This window comes from Elgaria multicarinata, chromosome 11 (genome assembly GCF_023053635.1).
Source record: "Elgaria multicarinata webbii isolate HBS135686 ecotype San Diego chromosome 11, rElgMul1.1.pri, whole genome shotgun sequence".
NCBI lineage: Eukaryota > Metazoa > Chordata > Lepidosauria > Squamata > Anguidae > Elgaria > Elgaria multicarinata.
Genome location: NC_086181.1, coordinates 11,302,960 through 11,318,381, shown reverse-complemented (window position 1 = coordinate 11,318,381; position 15,422 = coordinate 11,302,960). Strand labels below are relative to the sequence as shown.

General features: G+C 43.2%; 1 protein-coding gene across 1 annotated transcript in view; it reads right to left on the bottom strand.

Annotated features, from left to right (window-relative positions):
• Positions 1–15,422, bottom strand: part of GPR179 (G protein-coupled receptor 179) — a 51,111-nt gene that overhangs the window by 29,386 nt on the left and 6,303 nt on the right. The window contains exon 2 of the mRNA XM_063138162.1: positions 9,103–9,211. Within this exon, the coding sequence (XP_062994232.1) occupies positions 9,103–9,211 (109 nt within the window). The remainder of the gene's footprint in view (positions 1–9,102; positions 9,212–15,422) is intronic.

The following is a 15,422-nucleotide window of genomic DNA, read 5'->3' as shown; positions in this document are numbered from 1 at the left end:
CTGTGATGGCAAGGGAGTAGAAATGCCTCAAATATCTATGATTTTCTGCTCTGAAAACTACACATTTGCTGTTTCCAATAATTGGCCTGAGCAGGACACAGGTTAAGCAACAAGGGCCAGATCTACACCAAACAGAATGCAACACTTTGAAAACTGTATATGGAGCGTGTCATGGCCCCCAACAGTTGTCAAATCCATTATAAACCGTTTTAAAGCAGCGGTTTAGGTCCTGCCAAGGATTCAGATCTGCATGGCAAAAATCATAAATCCACTTTTGTCTCCAAGCAACACTGGAAGAGTCTCTGTAGAAGTAGATCGACACTGGAAGTAGCTCTGTGGAAATAAAGATAGGGAATAAAGGAAGCAAGATGATGCTATGGCACAAGCCCAGGTGGAAAATAGACCTGTTGACCTGGAAGCTTTTCCTCCTCATCTTAGATGTGCAAGGGAGGGCTGTGTGTCCTTAGCGGTGAAGGAAAAGCACTCCACACACAGTAGTGCAGCTAGGCAATTTTAGACCCTGGACTAAATGGGGTCGCGGGGAGGGGGCTGGCAGCTTTAGACAGCCATATGTATTACTTCAGTTGTGAAGCACTGAAAGCGTTTTTCTTCATGTTGCCACCCTCCCCCTTCCCAACCACCATTCCATGCCTTGCAACTGCTTCTGCATTCCTGACGAGTTGGAACAATCACAACAAAACCATTTGCCAAAACTGATCTAAAAAATAAACCCTGTGCATGTGCGCTTTTGCATTTTGAACTCATTTAAATCATAGCACCACCAGGACTACAGGGATAAAATGGAGTTTGCTTCTGTTGCCCTCATCACCTGCCACACTTTGGATGGTTATTTTGTGGTGGTGGCAAGGGAGGGGGGCTGGTAGCCTTTGGTCCCAAGGTCCAGCCCTAGCTGCATCACTATCTGTGCATGCTCAGAGGGCTCATCCTGACTATTAAGTTGAAGTTCAGCATTGGAAGCAGGCTTTTAAGAGACAAATTAGTTGTGGTCGTAGTGAGGGTTAGAAATCAAGTGTGGCTGTAGTTCAGGCAAGGCTTTGATGAAGGGGGTCTTGGAGGAGGAATGGGGCAGAGACTACCACCCCAGGTGGAATCCTGAGTTCCAATTGGGATGGAAGCATTTCTGGAACAGTCTCAGAAGCTGTCATATTCTGGCAAGTTCCAGGCCATCCTCAGGGTGTAGCATACAAGGTGGGACATCCTCAAAGATATATACAAAAGATATATACAAAACAAAGATCAGTCTGGAAAATAAAACACAACCAGAAATAAACAGAAGGAGGTGGCAATGAGAGTATTGAGCTCTGCCCCACCTCGGACGTATCCTCTCCACAGTTCACCAGCCTTGCATTCTCTGAGGCCTGCAGCAGAGTGAAAGGGTGTCATTCCCAGAGGCCTCTGCACATGGCAGAGTCGAAAGGTCTTCTGGGTTCCCCTGACAGTAGTGATACTGCAGCAACTATGGAGAAACTATGCCCGCTCCTCCAGTAATGGTGGACTATGAGGAATCCCCGGAAGGACAGATCTACACCAAGCAGGATATAACACTTTGAAAACTCTATATGGAGCATGTCCTGGGCCCTAACAGTTGTCACTACTGTTATAAACCATTTTAAAGCAGTAGTGTAGATCCTGCCCTGAATTCCTGAGAAGGCCCTGTTCCTTGGATATTTGATTGTTTTTAATAATTGTTTAGACGTGTGTGCGCGCATGTATTGTCTGTTTATATGTAAATGGTTTTTATACTATGTATAATGTATTTTTCGGGTTTTTAATCTTCGTGAACTGCCCAGAGAGCTTTGGCTGTTAGATGGCATAGAAATGAAATAAAGGAACAAAAGTTTGAACTGCTTGCCTGTCAAAGTTGCCATGGCTCCACCTGCTTTTTCACTGCTCCTCTTGCTTCTGTTCTTTGCCTGCCTTCAGACTTTGCCGAACACTTTTGCCCTGTATTTTGTTCGCCCCAGCACTGAGCTTAACCCACACATGGTAAGACAGGCCATGAAAGGACCCCATACACATCATGTGTTCTAGGACAATACATCCCTTTGCACATGGGGGGGTGGGGGCGTTCAGACCATGCACAAAGAACTACACTAGACATCTTTGCCACACTAGGGCTGTTTGCCACACTAGACCTCTTTGCCACACTAGGCCTCTTTGCCACACTAGGCCTCTTTGCGCATAACTAAATTAGCTTATAGTATCCATTCTGGAATCCACAGTCCATTTCAGAACTTGTGGTGGGACGGAATTCATCCATTCAGCTCTCTGCTAAAATGTTTGCCCTAATTTGAAGTGGTTTGAGGAACATATTGCATTTCAGGTAAAAGCAATAGCATGCAGAAGGCACAAAGAAGTGGGAGAAGAAGACAAAAGTGACTAGGAGTAGCCAAGCTTATGTGGAGAAAGTGAGAAGGAAATCGAGGAGAAGGGAGTTGTGGTTGGGACAGGGAGTTTAGAAGGCAGAAAAACTTCACACACTGCGAATTTAAAAGTGCCTGGGGAAGAGGATATTTAAAGGACTCCCATGGTTCAGTAATAATTTAATTATACACATATAGTGATCAGCATGTGTTGCTGGTACTTACCCAGCATGAGAAAAGGAGGAAGGAATGGAAATAAGGACCAAAGATAGATGTAAACTGTTAATTAATAATGCTGGATTGTGTTTCAATTTTTTATTTCAAAAAATAAAAAAAAACTCTTGTCAAATCAAAAGAGGAAGGATTCAAAAGAGAACTTGCTGTGTTGTGTGATTTTTGGATGCTGTGAGCAAAGATGGCTGTACCATGGGGCACCGTGTATTTGCTGTCTCACCTGGCAGATGTAGGGTGCAGTCCCAAGAGATAGACAGACCTGACCCATGGGCACAAAACTCTGATGTCAATATATGGATAATTCACGTGTGGGATTCATAGGTACAAGATATGGTGATGGTCACTTGTTTAGATTTTTTTTAATGTTTATACAATTAAAGAATAAATATAATTCCTTCTATTTTCAGTCTTCAGGGGGAGAATGCTTACGTAGCCAAAATGGTGCCATACACAAGAGGCAGGGTATCAGCCAACTCAGGGAACCCTGAGATTTGCAAAAGTACAAAACAACTTCATGAACAAGAAAACAGAAGGAGGGGGAATCACCCAAAACAATCTAATGAAGACTGATCACGCTCAGTGGCCACAGAATGCTGACTGGATGTTGGGGTGGGTGGAGACAGAAAACCAGGCGGAAGGGGAAATGGAATAGAGTACACACTCCACACTGCAACATTTTGTTTGATCGCTAAATGGAACTTCTGTAGTAGGAGGCTGTATACCTCTGAGCATCAGGTACTGGGAGCCTTCAGGACCTCCTTGCAGGCTTCCTGGATGCATCTGGCTAACAACTGATGGATGCTGGACTAGATGGACTCTCAGTCTGATCCAGCAGGGCTCTTCTACACATGCCTTGTTGAAATGATGGGAATAGGTGGCCTCTATGATTCCCAGGTAGGATGAAGCCGCTGGCTTTCGTAAGTCTGTTACACAGAGCAGTACTCAGTGACAGGCCTTCCATTTTTGATTTGAGCATGGCTGCCCACTGCTCCAACCCAACTCTAGCAGTAAGCTCCGTCTCCTCTCCCCTGCTCCCCCTTGTATACAGATGATTCTAGATTGACATTTTGCTATATTCATCGTATTCCATAGGCAACACTGACAAGGCTCAACTTAGGCTTGGCCAGTGGTGCCCAGGTAAATTCGGAAGTGCAGGCGCTCATCATGGCAGTCCCCATAGCCACCCCCACAGAAACTTTTAACCCATTTCAGCAAACCATGGCAGTCCAAAATGCGGGCAACTGCATTGATCCATATCAATGAACAAGTTCTAAGGGTTTGCCTCTCCACCAGGATCAGGGCTTTTGTGAAGCTAATGGGTCTGAATGGCCCATTCAAGACCAAGCCACCCCAAAATGCTTTGCATTACAACAGGGAACAATATGTTGTTGCTGGGAGAATTCATCACATGCACCCTCCCAGCTGCTGTGAGGATTGCAGTTAAGCTCAGAGGAAACAGGGAATTCTGAGGGGTGAGGGGTGGCAGATGATGTCAGAGTCCCTGCTTATAAAAATGTGCTGGTGCTGCATCCCTCTGAGCCCTCGCTCTACCACACCGTCTTGGCAAAAAATGACATTGCTCATTGAACACTTGCTAACCGGTTTGCAGAAATAGGTAAAGAGTTACAGATGCCTCCCAAACCTTTTAGCTATCAAACAATGGAACCAGTTACCTAGGGAGGTTGTGGGCTCTCCCACACTAGAGGCCTTCAAGAGGAAGCTGGACAACCATCTGTCAGGGATGCTTTAAGGTGGATTCCTGCATTGAGCAGGGGGTTGGACTCGATGGCCTTGTGGGCCCCTTCCAACTCTGCTATTCTGTGATTCTATGATTTTGCATTACAAGCTTTCGGTGCCAGCTAAAGACCTATTTGTTTATCCTGGCTTTTGATCAGTTTTCTCTCTCTTTTTCTTTGTTTGCATTGTATAAACAATTTACCAGTTAATGTTCTCCCCTGTTTGATTCTGGGGTTTTGGGGTGTGCGTGTTTAATGTTGTAGTATTTTACTGTGGGCCTGTTCAGATAACACGCTAAGCCATGGTTATGCCGCTAACCCTTTGGGAGCAAATGGTTAGTGAGAGTGTTTAAACCGTGGTTATGTAGCCACCATAATTGGAAAAGCTTCCCCAGACACACTAAATCATGATTCATAATGTTTAATTTGAAATGGTTAACCACAGTGGCTTAGCATGTCATCTGAACAGGGTCCGTGTTTTATTGCTTGTACCCCGCTTTGGGATTATTTTACAGTGAAAAACAGGTAAATGTTTTCTTAAATAAATGTCATTTTTCTCCGTATGATTAGAATGATTAGCTTTTCGGTTATGTAAAGCAAATATGTACCTGATGTAGAACCACAAATAGCTGATTCAGAAGCTGACCTCTATACTTCCTTAACAGCAAAATTCCCTATAAATCGTTTCTTTAGCACATCCCTATCATCAGAGCTCTGCTGCACATGCCCCTCTACAAATAAAGCCACAGCTTGATATTAAAAGATAAAGAAATCACAATTTTCTGCTACAGTAACCCACATTCTGCACCATGAAAAGCTCAGTGTACATTATGCAAGCAAGGAACTATACAGGAGACTGAAGCCCGCCACCTGCCTACTGGAAATCCTGGGCAATCCTATCCTTAAAATGGGTTCAGGACCTTGGATAGCACCTTTAGAGGTCTGTCTGGCTCTGACTGAATCCTAGGATGGAGTCGCAGCCCCAGCAAAATCACAGCCACCACCCTCCGCTGATGCTTTGCATGGAAAAGTTTGTAAGATCACTCTCTGGCATGTTGTTGTTGTTGTTTGTTTGTCTGTTTGCTAAGATAAAAAATAGCCAATAAATGGACCAAATGTCTGAGCTTCTAGAAGGCAACTTCGTAAGCCTATCCTAGGGCAGCCACTTACACATCACTAAAAAAGAGAACACAGAATTCTCTAAAAGTTGCATATGCGGATTTATAGAGGCAAATTTAGCCATAATAACTATACTTTAAATAGAAATGTAATGCATCTCACTAGAGGAGGGCTGTCAGCTGTGTGCCTGCTCAGTCTGTTACCCAAGTGCTATCCATGAGCAACTTAAAGGCCCCTGCTGGCTCTCCTTTCTTAGGGTTCTTCATATTTGGACCAGACCGGGACTGGACAATGCTTCAAATAGAGGATGGCTTCAAATAGAGGGCTGCCTCTTTCAAGTAGGACAAGTGGTCACCCTCACCTATCGTTTTGATCATAAGAGCTAGAAACTTGCTTTTAGACATGAAAACCGAGAGGAATATGACGTCCAAGCTCAATTCCATGAATTAAACCCAGGCCTGAGGAAAGGCCAGGCTTCTTTAAACCTTTGGTTGCTATTCTGAGGGTCCATCTTTATTTTAATGTGATCAGTAGTGCTTTTGAGTTGTTCCCTTTCATTTTGGTAGAGACAGGATAATATCCTGCTGACTTGCACTCACCTCTTAGTTAATATAGCAGGAGCAGCAGGGGTTGTTGAGATGTTAATGTTGTTGGCCTCAGGTACCAAAATGTCTTGGGCAGGTCCTGCTTCAGACTTTTTTTTTTTTTTAAAAAAATGTGTTTTTCTCTAAGTCAAAATGAGATTGATTTTGTACCCTACTGCAAATATTGCCAAACAGATGAATTCAGCCTGGTTTTTCAAAGTTCAGAAATCTCACCCCTTCTTTTTTGTATCTAACTGGTGTACATGTCTGGAGACTTCCCAAGATGGGTTCTGTCATGTGGCACCTGATTGGTTGCTCAGACTATAACCACCTATAGGACTAAGTTGTTGTTGTTGTTGTTGTTGTTGTTGTTTTAAACAGATATTGTCTGTTTTTGTTTGTATTTTATGCTTTTTATGGTTTTAAATTTTGTATATTTGGTTTTAATGTTCACTGTTTTTAACTTTTGTAAACTGCCCAGAGAGCTTCGGCTATGGGGTGGTATATAAATGTTAATAATAATAATAATAATAATAATAATAATAATAATAATAATAGCAGAGAACCAGCCCAGCACCGCCCTTTACAGACTGTGCCCAGTGCTAGTAATGAGACACGTACAAACACACGCTCAGTAAAAGGTGCTTAAATGCAGATTTGCACATTAAAACCCTGCTGTGCTGTGAAGGTATAGAGCAGCTGAAGGAGGCAGATGGGTCAGCAGAAAGGGATAATACAGGGTGGCTGGAAGCAAAGGGGAAATGAGACACAGGGGGAAAGCTACAAAGAATGGCTGGGAAGGCAGAGGTGGAGGAAGAACACTGAAGTTGGCTGGGAACGAAGCTAACTAGACAACACAACACAAGAGAGAGAGAGAGAGAGAGAAAGAGACACTATCCCTGTAGCAGCAAGGAATGTCACAGAAAAGTAAAACCTGCAGTGAATCTCAGAAAGGTTCATTCAAAGAAAAAATGCCCTTCATATTTTGAGCAGAGGTTTTGACAAGGTAACATCTATAAAATGACATCACGCACACTGCCATTTAAATTGCTCATAGAAATCCTGTGTTTTAAATTGGAAGGAACTATTATGAAGGGTTTTAAATGGCAAGAGCTGTGTTGAAAGGAAGAAGGGGGATGTGGAGGAATTAAACAGGGATACACCAAAATGTTTAATAGAAATGTTATTATGGACTAAAATTAATACACTATAAATGTTATTAACAAATCACCACATTCTATTAACATTCCATTTATGATTGCAAGAGTTGCAGATATCAAAAAGAAAGTATGCTTTTCAAAAGCACATGCAGTCACAAGTGATCCTGGTTGTGTTTCCTTTTCAATTACATTTTACACTTCTGTGATTTTTTTTATTTTAAAGAAGAATTTCTGGTTGATGTTACATGCTTTGAGGGAAGTAATATAATGTGAGAAGTGCAGCAGCTACAAGCTTCTAGTCCCCATTATTAAAATACTGTACAATACTTACAGCGCTATTCTATATTGCCACAGCCCAAACAAAAATTGCTTCTCCAAAGCGGCTATTTGCATTTCAAGGGAAGCCTGCTTTGGCGCCTTTGTAAAGTTCACTGAAGATGCAAATAGCAGCTTCCAAGAGCCCATATTTGTTGGGGCCACGGCAGGGAGACAAAGAGTTAAACTCTGCCTCGTCACCCGCCACAGTTCAAAGGCTGCTCTGGCCAAAATTGGCTGCTATTGGTATAACAAAAGACCCTGCACATTAATTACATTCATGCAATTAACATCAGAGCTCGTTTGGCCCTTAGATGGGCATTTCGGGAAAAACAGTTCCAGAGTCCAGAATCTATACCAGCAAAGACTATTAGTCTACATCTCTACCAATCTAACACTCATATCGGTTGACAGGATGGAAAGTGAGTGTATGACGAGGCTCTCCTGCAGATCTCAACAAATGGTAACGTTCCTATGGATTGTAACTCCGTCAACCAGATGTAAGGGAGCTGATCAAAAAGTATCCTTCCAAGTCAAATTCCAAAAGTAATCATTGAACATTACCAGTTTTGGAAAACTGCTGAATACTGGAGTTGTGCAAAATTCCCTTTTTACTCCAGTGCTGTAAATAGCCTCACTCTTTCTTTCCCACTTCCATTGTTCAACCCCTGACCTCTTCCCATTCCTCTGTCTAGAACAGCCTTCCCCAACCTGATATGCCCTCCAGATGTGTTGGAGTATGGCTCCTATCATCGCCAGCCAGCATACCCAATGTAGGGATGTCTGAGAAATCCGTTTGGAGGGTGGGGTTTGATGGATTTTCCTAGGCTCAGATCCTGGGACCTGCAATGAGTTGGGCCAATTTGTGTATTTTCTGGGGATTTATTTCTTTTGCATTTGTGGGGGGGCTGCTGCAATTTGTGCAAATTTTGGCTGCATTTGCACAAATTAGACCAAATTTATACAAATCATGCAAATTCAGCCATTGTATACACAGATGCCTTGGAAATGTGCAGAAATTTCTGAGGAATTCGTGCACATTTCTGAGCAATTTGCTGGATTTGCATGGTCTGTGTAAATTTGGCCGTAATTTGAACAAATTGTAGAAACTTTCCTCCCCAGCAAAAAAAAAATGTTCCCAGAGTTTGGAGAACAGCCCACAGCTTGTCTCACAGTTGCAAAATAAGTCAATCATGCTGTGGAACTCCGTTGAGCAGAAAAAGGAACAGATTTCCCAGTGATACACATCCCTAGCCCAATGTTATAGTAGTAAACACATCTGAAGGGCACTAGGATGGAGCAGATTATTCTAGATGATCAGCCTTCTGTGTGGGGACTGTGACAGTTCTGTGTTCTATACAGGACTTGGCCTGCTGCAGGCGCTGTACTACATGTCAGATAAAAACAGTAGCAAGGGGAGGCCTTAGACGTGACAGAAGGTGGGTATTTCTGGGGAAACCGTTCCACTGGTCAAGGTGTTATAACAGAGAAGACTCCTAGTCTGGATCTCTACCATTCTCACATGATTATGGGTCTTAATTGGGAGCACGGCTCCAAGGATCTTCCTTACCTGTGTACTGTTGAGGTCACACTGGTGTGTGTTTGCAAACCATCCCTGTCCGCTGGCGCACTGGTTTATATCAACATTCTGGATTTTAACATCCATCCTCACGACCCCTCTGGAACAAATAACACACAAGGAGTTAAGCATTTACTGAGGAGCAGGGAAGAAAACAGTTCTAACATCAGATGTCTTATAGTAACTGCAGATGTTACCCCAGCTGGCTGATATGCATAAATGGCTGCTCCAGAAAAGCTTGTATAGAGTGCAAAGAGGTGGCAGAGACCATTATTAGTCAGGGAGAGGGGGGAAAGCAAGGATTTAATCCAAGCTATATACTATATTAATGTACTGTCAGTAAAAGCTGGGGGAGCAAATAAGGGAGGTAGCTGGGAAAATGGGGAGGGGGAGCACACACTACTCCTCGGAGAAACTCAGAATAGTGCAGCTGCTTTTTGTGTGATTGTCTATGAAATCTCTGCCCATCATGCAGCTGGGAAATACGGTGTAGAAGCAAAGGTGACAAGGCTCTACTGGTAGCCTAGCTTACTTCCTCGCCATCTCCCTATCCCGTGCTCCTCAAAAGCTGGTGTGTCATTCTTCTCATCAGTTAGCATCGTTGGTGCCCAGGGAAAAAGTCTCCCAACAGGTGCAGGATATTACTTAACACTTAAGCCCCAGCACCTAACATTTTAGAAATGAAGTGTTGTTAAGCCCATAGGCCTTGAGTCCAGGGCCCAGGGCAGAAAAGGCTGGTTGCTCTGATTTCGGTGGGGCTGTGAGTTCATTCCAGGTTTCACTCAGAATGAGCCAGAAGACTAAGGAAACTCTCCAAGGTGCTGAACCAATTTTGGGCTAGGGTTCAGTCCGTTGGATAACTCCCGTAAAGTACTGACTGGTTCTTACTGAAACCCAGAATTGATTCATTGCCCCATCAAGATTGGAACCACCGGCCTTCACTGATGCAGGCATGGGCCCCTCCCTCTGACTAAATCCTGCAATGTGACCCACTCAGAGGCAGAGGTGTGATTCCATGCAGATGAAACGCACATAGCTAACATGCACAAACATACATCAGCCTTCTCCAATTGGATGCTTCCCATCTGCCCCAGCCAGCATAGCCACGCTGGCTGGGGGTGATAGGAGTTGTAGCCCAACACATCTGGAGGCTGCCAGGTTGGGGAAGGCTGATAGACACAATAGCTGGAGCGTGTGTGTTTCGAGATGCATCCAAGCTTCTGCACTTGCCTGAACTCTGAAACAGACTGATTTGAAGCTTGCTGGGAGAGCATTGCGGGTCACTGCATGGGGAGCTGTCATGACTTATGTGCACAGGCAAGTGGCCATTGGTCAACGTAGGGGGAGGATGGACTTATCAGATATAGGACACTGTGAAACACACAATCCCGACAGTGTGACTCAGGGGAAAAGCCTGGGATTCCTGAAACAGGCGGGCTTATACGTTACAGAAAGAACAGCCCATGCAGAGTGTGAGATAGATAAACAGATAGATAGACAGAGAGACAGACAGACAGGCTGGACTTGTGGCTGAAAGGACAGTTAGATGGGTTGAAGGGCCATCCAAATGTGCAGGCCTTTTCCCCCTGTCTAAACATGCATAGGATTGCACCCTAAGATTGTAAACCGGAACAAGCTTTTAAACTAAGGTGGGTCTTAACGTTTTTGCTGCCCAAGGTGAAAAAAAGGAAAGCGCTGTCTGCACATTCATTTGGCCTCCTCTTCCATCCCCATCAATTGCTCATTGGTGTGTCCACACATACAATACAATGAGGTGGGAAAGAGGGGGTAGAAATGGACTGCAGCATTTTGTGGCTTTTTATTTATTTATTTATTTATTTATTACATTTTTATACCGCCCAATAGCCGAAGCTCTTTGGTTCCTTTTGTCTTTCTGAATGCTCTCCTACACCATATATATATATATATATATATATATATATATATATATATATATATTCCTGCTACTAAAACAACTAGCATATCAGGAAGAAAGGTCCTCTAGGTCACCACGACACCTCCTGCCCTTTCTAGTTCCCGTTGCTCACCCCCATCTTATGAAACAAGTGAGATCTCAATGCTGTCCAACAGGTGGGTGAGCAAAAGGACCAATCAGAACTCTGATGGAGCTGTCCAAGGTGCTACTGGAATCACCAGCCTCCAATGGGGAGGAACAAGGTTGGAGGTTGGGTGGCAGCAAATACTCCCTCTGTATCAGTACCAGTGAAAGAACAGGTAAGCTATCCAGGTTGCAAGGTGGCATTCCTAATTAATCTCCTCTTCCTCTGCTGTACTCCAATCAGGAGCTGCCAGCGTTAGAGTTGGGAGTGCATGGATCTGGGTTCTGATGCAACATGGGGTTAACCGCCAGTATTCCCTGAGCAGTAGAGTCCCTTTGCAGTAGTGGAATTTCCACTGCTCTGAGTGATGAGATGTTTTTGGGGCAGAGCACTTACCTGGGTTTGGTTCCATTTGGAAGGAGGTCACTGGAAGCTTCTTGGCATTTTGTAATGTTTGCATTTATATAAAAATATAAAGGTTGAGTATAGATCAACTTCCCCCAACCTGAATAAGAGAAGTGGTGCTCCCATACAAGGTTTGATGGTGCTATTGCCCTGCCTCATTCACTGAATTTTACGGGGAACCAGAAGACAATTGGCTGTTTCGCACAATCACCACAGTCCACTGTGTCTTATTTAAGCCACAGTGAGTTGAGGCGTGTGAGGTTGGCCATTTTGAATATTCAGCCACCAGTAGGTGGTGGGGGCCAGACTATGGTGGTGGCCCCCAGACTATGGAATGATCTCCCTGACGAGGCTCGCCTGGCACCAACGCTGCTATCTTTCCGGCGCCAGGTTAAGACTTTCCTCTTTGCCCAGGCATTTGGCGGCACATCTTAATCACCCACATGTTTAGTTTTTTAATGGTTTTTAATGCTTGATGTGTGTATGTTCTGTGTTTTAGAGTTTTAAATTTTGTATACTTGTTTTTATCTCAATTTTAGAATTTCTGTAAACCGCCCAGAGATCCCTGGCTATGGGAGCGGTATATAAGTGTAATAAATAAATAAAATAAATAAATAAATATAGGGAGTTTGCCATGGTTTGTCATGTTGTGTGAACCAAGGTGGCAGGGGTTGCTTGAGGGTTAAACAACCTTCAAATAACCCTACAATAGCCCATGGGTTATTTGATGGTTGCTTAATGCATAAACTACCCCTTCCACCCAGGTTAACATTTTATCACTACACACCATTGATGTCCATAGGTAAGATTTGGTGATGGTCAGAAAAGATGACTCATCCAACTTTCCCCATTTCTTCTCAGGGGGAGGGAGAAGGGGTTTGTATGTGAAGGGAACAATACACTGCAGCTGTTGACGTACAAAACATCTGGAGGACACCAGGTTGGGGAAGGCTGTGATAGGCTGTTAGGGATGAAGAGAGTCAAAAAGCCATCAACCTACAGAATGAACTTTCTAGGGTTGAGCAAAAATCACCTTTCAAAATTCTGCATCCTATTTCTGTGTGGCAAAAAATGGGGTGGCTGGGTGGGTGAACCACTGAATATTAACGATGGGGAGACAGAATTCTCTAATATTTGAGATGGGGGTTGACCAAGAAAATTCTGGCAACCTTTCCACAAAAATCCTTTTTTTCCTGCTGAGTAAATATTGAATGGAACTTTATTTGTTACCGTATTTCTTCGATTGTAAGACGCCATTGATTGTAAGATGCACACTAATTTCAGTACCACCAACAGAAAAAAAAACCTAAGACACACTTGCGATTCTAAGACGCACCCCATTTTAAGAGATGTTTATATGGGAAAAAAGTGTGTCTTATAATCGAAGAAATAGGGTAGTTCAAAATATTTAGCCAAGTCTTTCTTGAACTATTGTGCTGCCCAGTTTAGTTTATTCATCATTGTGTTTTTATAGTTTTAAAATAAGATTTTAAATATTTGAAACATTTTAACTTGATGGGCTGATGGATTTATTGTGATGTATTTTGACTTCTGATTTTGTAAACTGCTTAGAGATATCTTTAGATATAGCAAGCGGTATATACATTGATTAATTGGGAGCTTCGGCTATTGGGCGGTATAAAAATGTAATAAATAAATAAATAAATAAATAAATTAAATAAATGAATGAATAAATAAAAATGGTGGTTGAAGGAAGCAATGGACTAAGAGAGGAGGAACAGAAAGAGTAGGGGCCATGGTTTCCTTAAAAAAATATAACAATAATATTCAACTAGACATTTCACACACCTTCAAAATTCAGCAATATCAGATTTGACTCTGAGTGTTTTCAGATTTCTCTTTTGAACTTGGCTTGGAAGACTGCCTAATACATTTTGTCATTACACAATGTAAGCCAAACTCAATATTTTCAAAACATTGATTCCTATATACTCCAGCCATGTCCATAATTGGGAATGCTGAAAATAACTTACAATATAAGCGAGGGAGAGAGAGCTGGAAGTATCCTTCCTCCTCCCTTTCTTCTAACACAGTGGCTTGGTCTACACATGCTAAACCATGGTATGGGTTGTTGAATTCAGGATTGTCATGATGTGTGAATGCAGTCATGCTAACAAATCATAATTTGTTAACCATGAACAAACTAGAAAGAGAACCATGGTTTGTTGTTGGGCTGTGGGATGTTTAAATCATAGGTTGTCGTGACATATGATCTCATAACTGTGGGTCATTCATGGGTTGCTTGCCAGGCCATAACAGTGGCAGGCAAGAGTAGAACAAAACCCAAGCCACTCTACATACCATTACTACAATGCCCCAAAGGTATTCGGGATATAGGGAGGGAGCGGGCGAAGGAGGAGAGAAAACAAATCACAATTTGTTTGATTGTCTGCCAGACAAACTGTGGGTAGGGCAACAAACCATGGCTTAACCATGGCTTAAGTAAATCATGGGTTAGCATTACGTATGAACCTGGCCAGTGTCTCCCCTTAATACCTTGGGTGAGGTCATCTCTCTGCTCCTTTCCTCCCTCTGCCCCTTTTTTCTCCTGTCTTTCCAAAAAGCAGAATGGTATGTGCTGTGGAGGGGGCGAAATCTTGGGCTCTTAAATTTCAGAGATAGCTTCCATACAAGCTCTCCTCTGCAGGCAGTCACCCTCCACATGTAGAGGGCAATGAGAATGGCAAGGGGGCAAAGAGCCAGCAGGTGTGGAAGGACATAACCTAAATAGGACTAGAGATTGGCACAATGTGCATAGATAGGACAGTGTTGTCATGGGCCAATGGGACATTATCTGTATTTATTTATTATAAATGCATATACCCCACCTTTCCATGAACCATGCCCAATGTATAAACACAATAATAAATATAAAAATCAATAAATCAATTTAAGCAATCAAGAGAAAATAGCAAACTATTGATTCTGGGCAGTATGTTATATGAATTGACAAGGGTCCATGTGTTTTGTTTGGACTAGGTCATCACCATCTCCACCTGCTCCACCTCCATGGCAGAGCCACAAGCTTTGCATGCAGAAGCAGAGGTGACAACAGGACCCTCTGGACCCAATACATTGAATATCCAGGGTTCAAAACCCCTTTCAACCTGAGGGCCAAATTCCATTTCAGAGGAATGTCCGAGGGCTGCATTCCAATGATGGGTGGGGCCAAAGGAAGAAGGGGAGGGGCCAAAATGCCACCATATACTGCCACTTACTTAGTTATTGCCAGTAACTATGCTTTAGGAGAGGCGTTGCAACCTTTTAGGATGGGGGGAATAACCACAGAAAAGCCAGGAAGCCACCAAATGATTGTCAGTCCGGGGGAAGGGGCCATGGCCATCTGAGAAAGCCCGGAGGGCCGAATTGGGACCTTGGATTAAAGACAGTACTTCTTCACACAGTACATAGTTAAATCTGCTACCACATGATTTAGTAATAGTCGCCAACATGGATGGCTTTGAAAGGGTATTAGGCAATTTCACGGAAGATAAGGTTATCGATGGCTACTAGTCATGATGGCTATGTATTACTTCCAGTATCAGAGACACTATGCTAGGAAACCTCAGTGGGAGATTGCTATTGTCCTCATGTCATGCTTGAGGGTTCCCATACGCATCTGGTTGGCCACTATGGGCAGTATCCAACTACCCTGTTTCCCCGAAAGTAAGACATCCCCCGAAAATAAGACCTACTTCCAGTTTTGCCTCTCGCTGTAATATAAGGCATCCCCCGAAAATAAGACCTTTTTTTTTGTTCAACAATAAATGTGTACCGTATTCTTCTTCATGGAAAAATAAGACATCCCCTGAAAATAAGACCTAG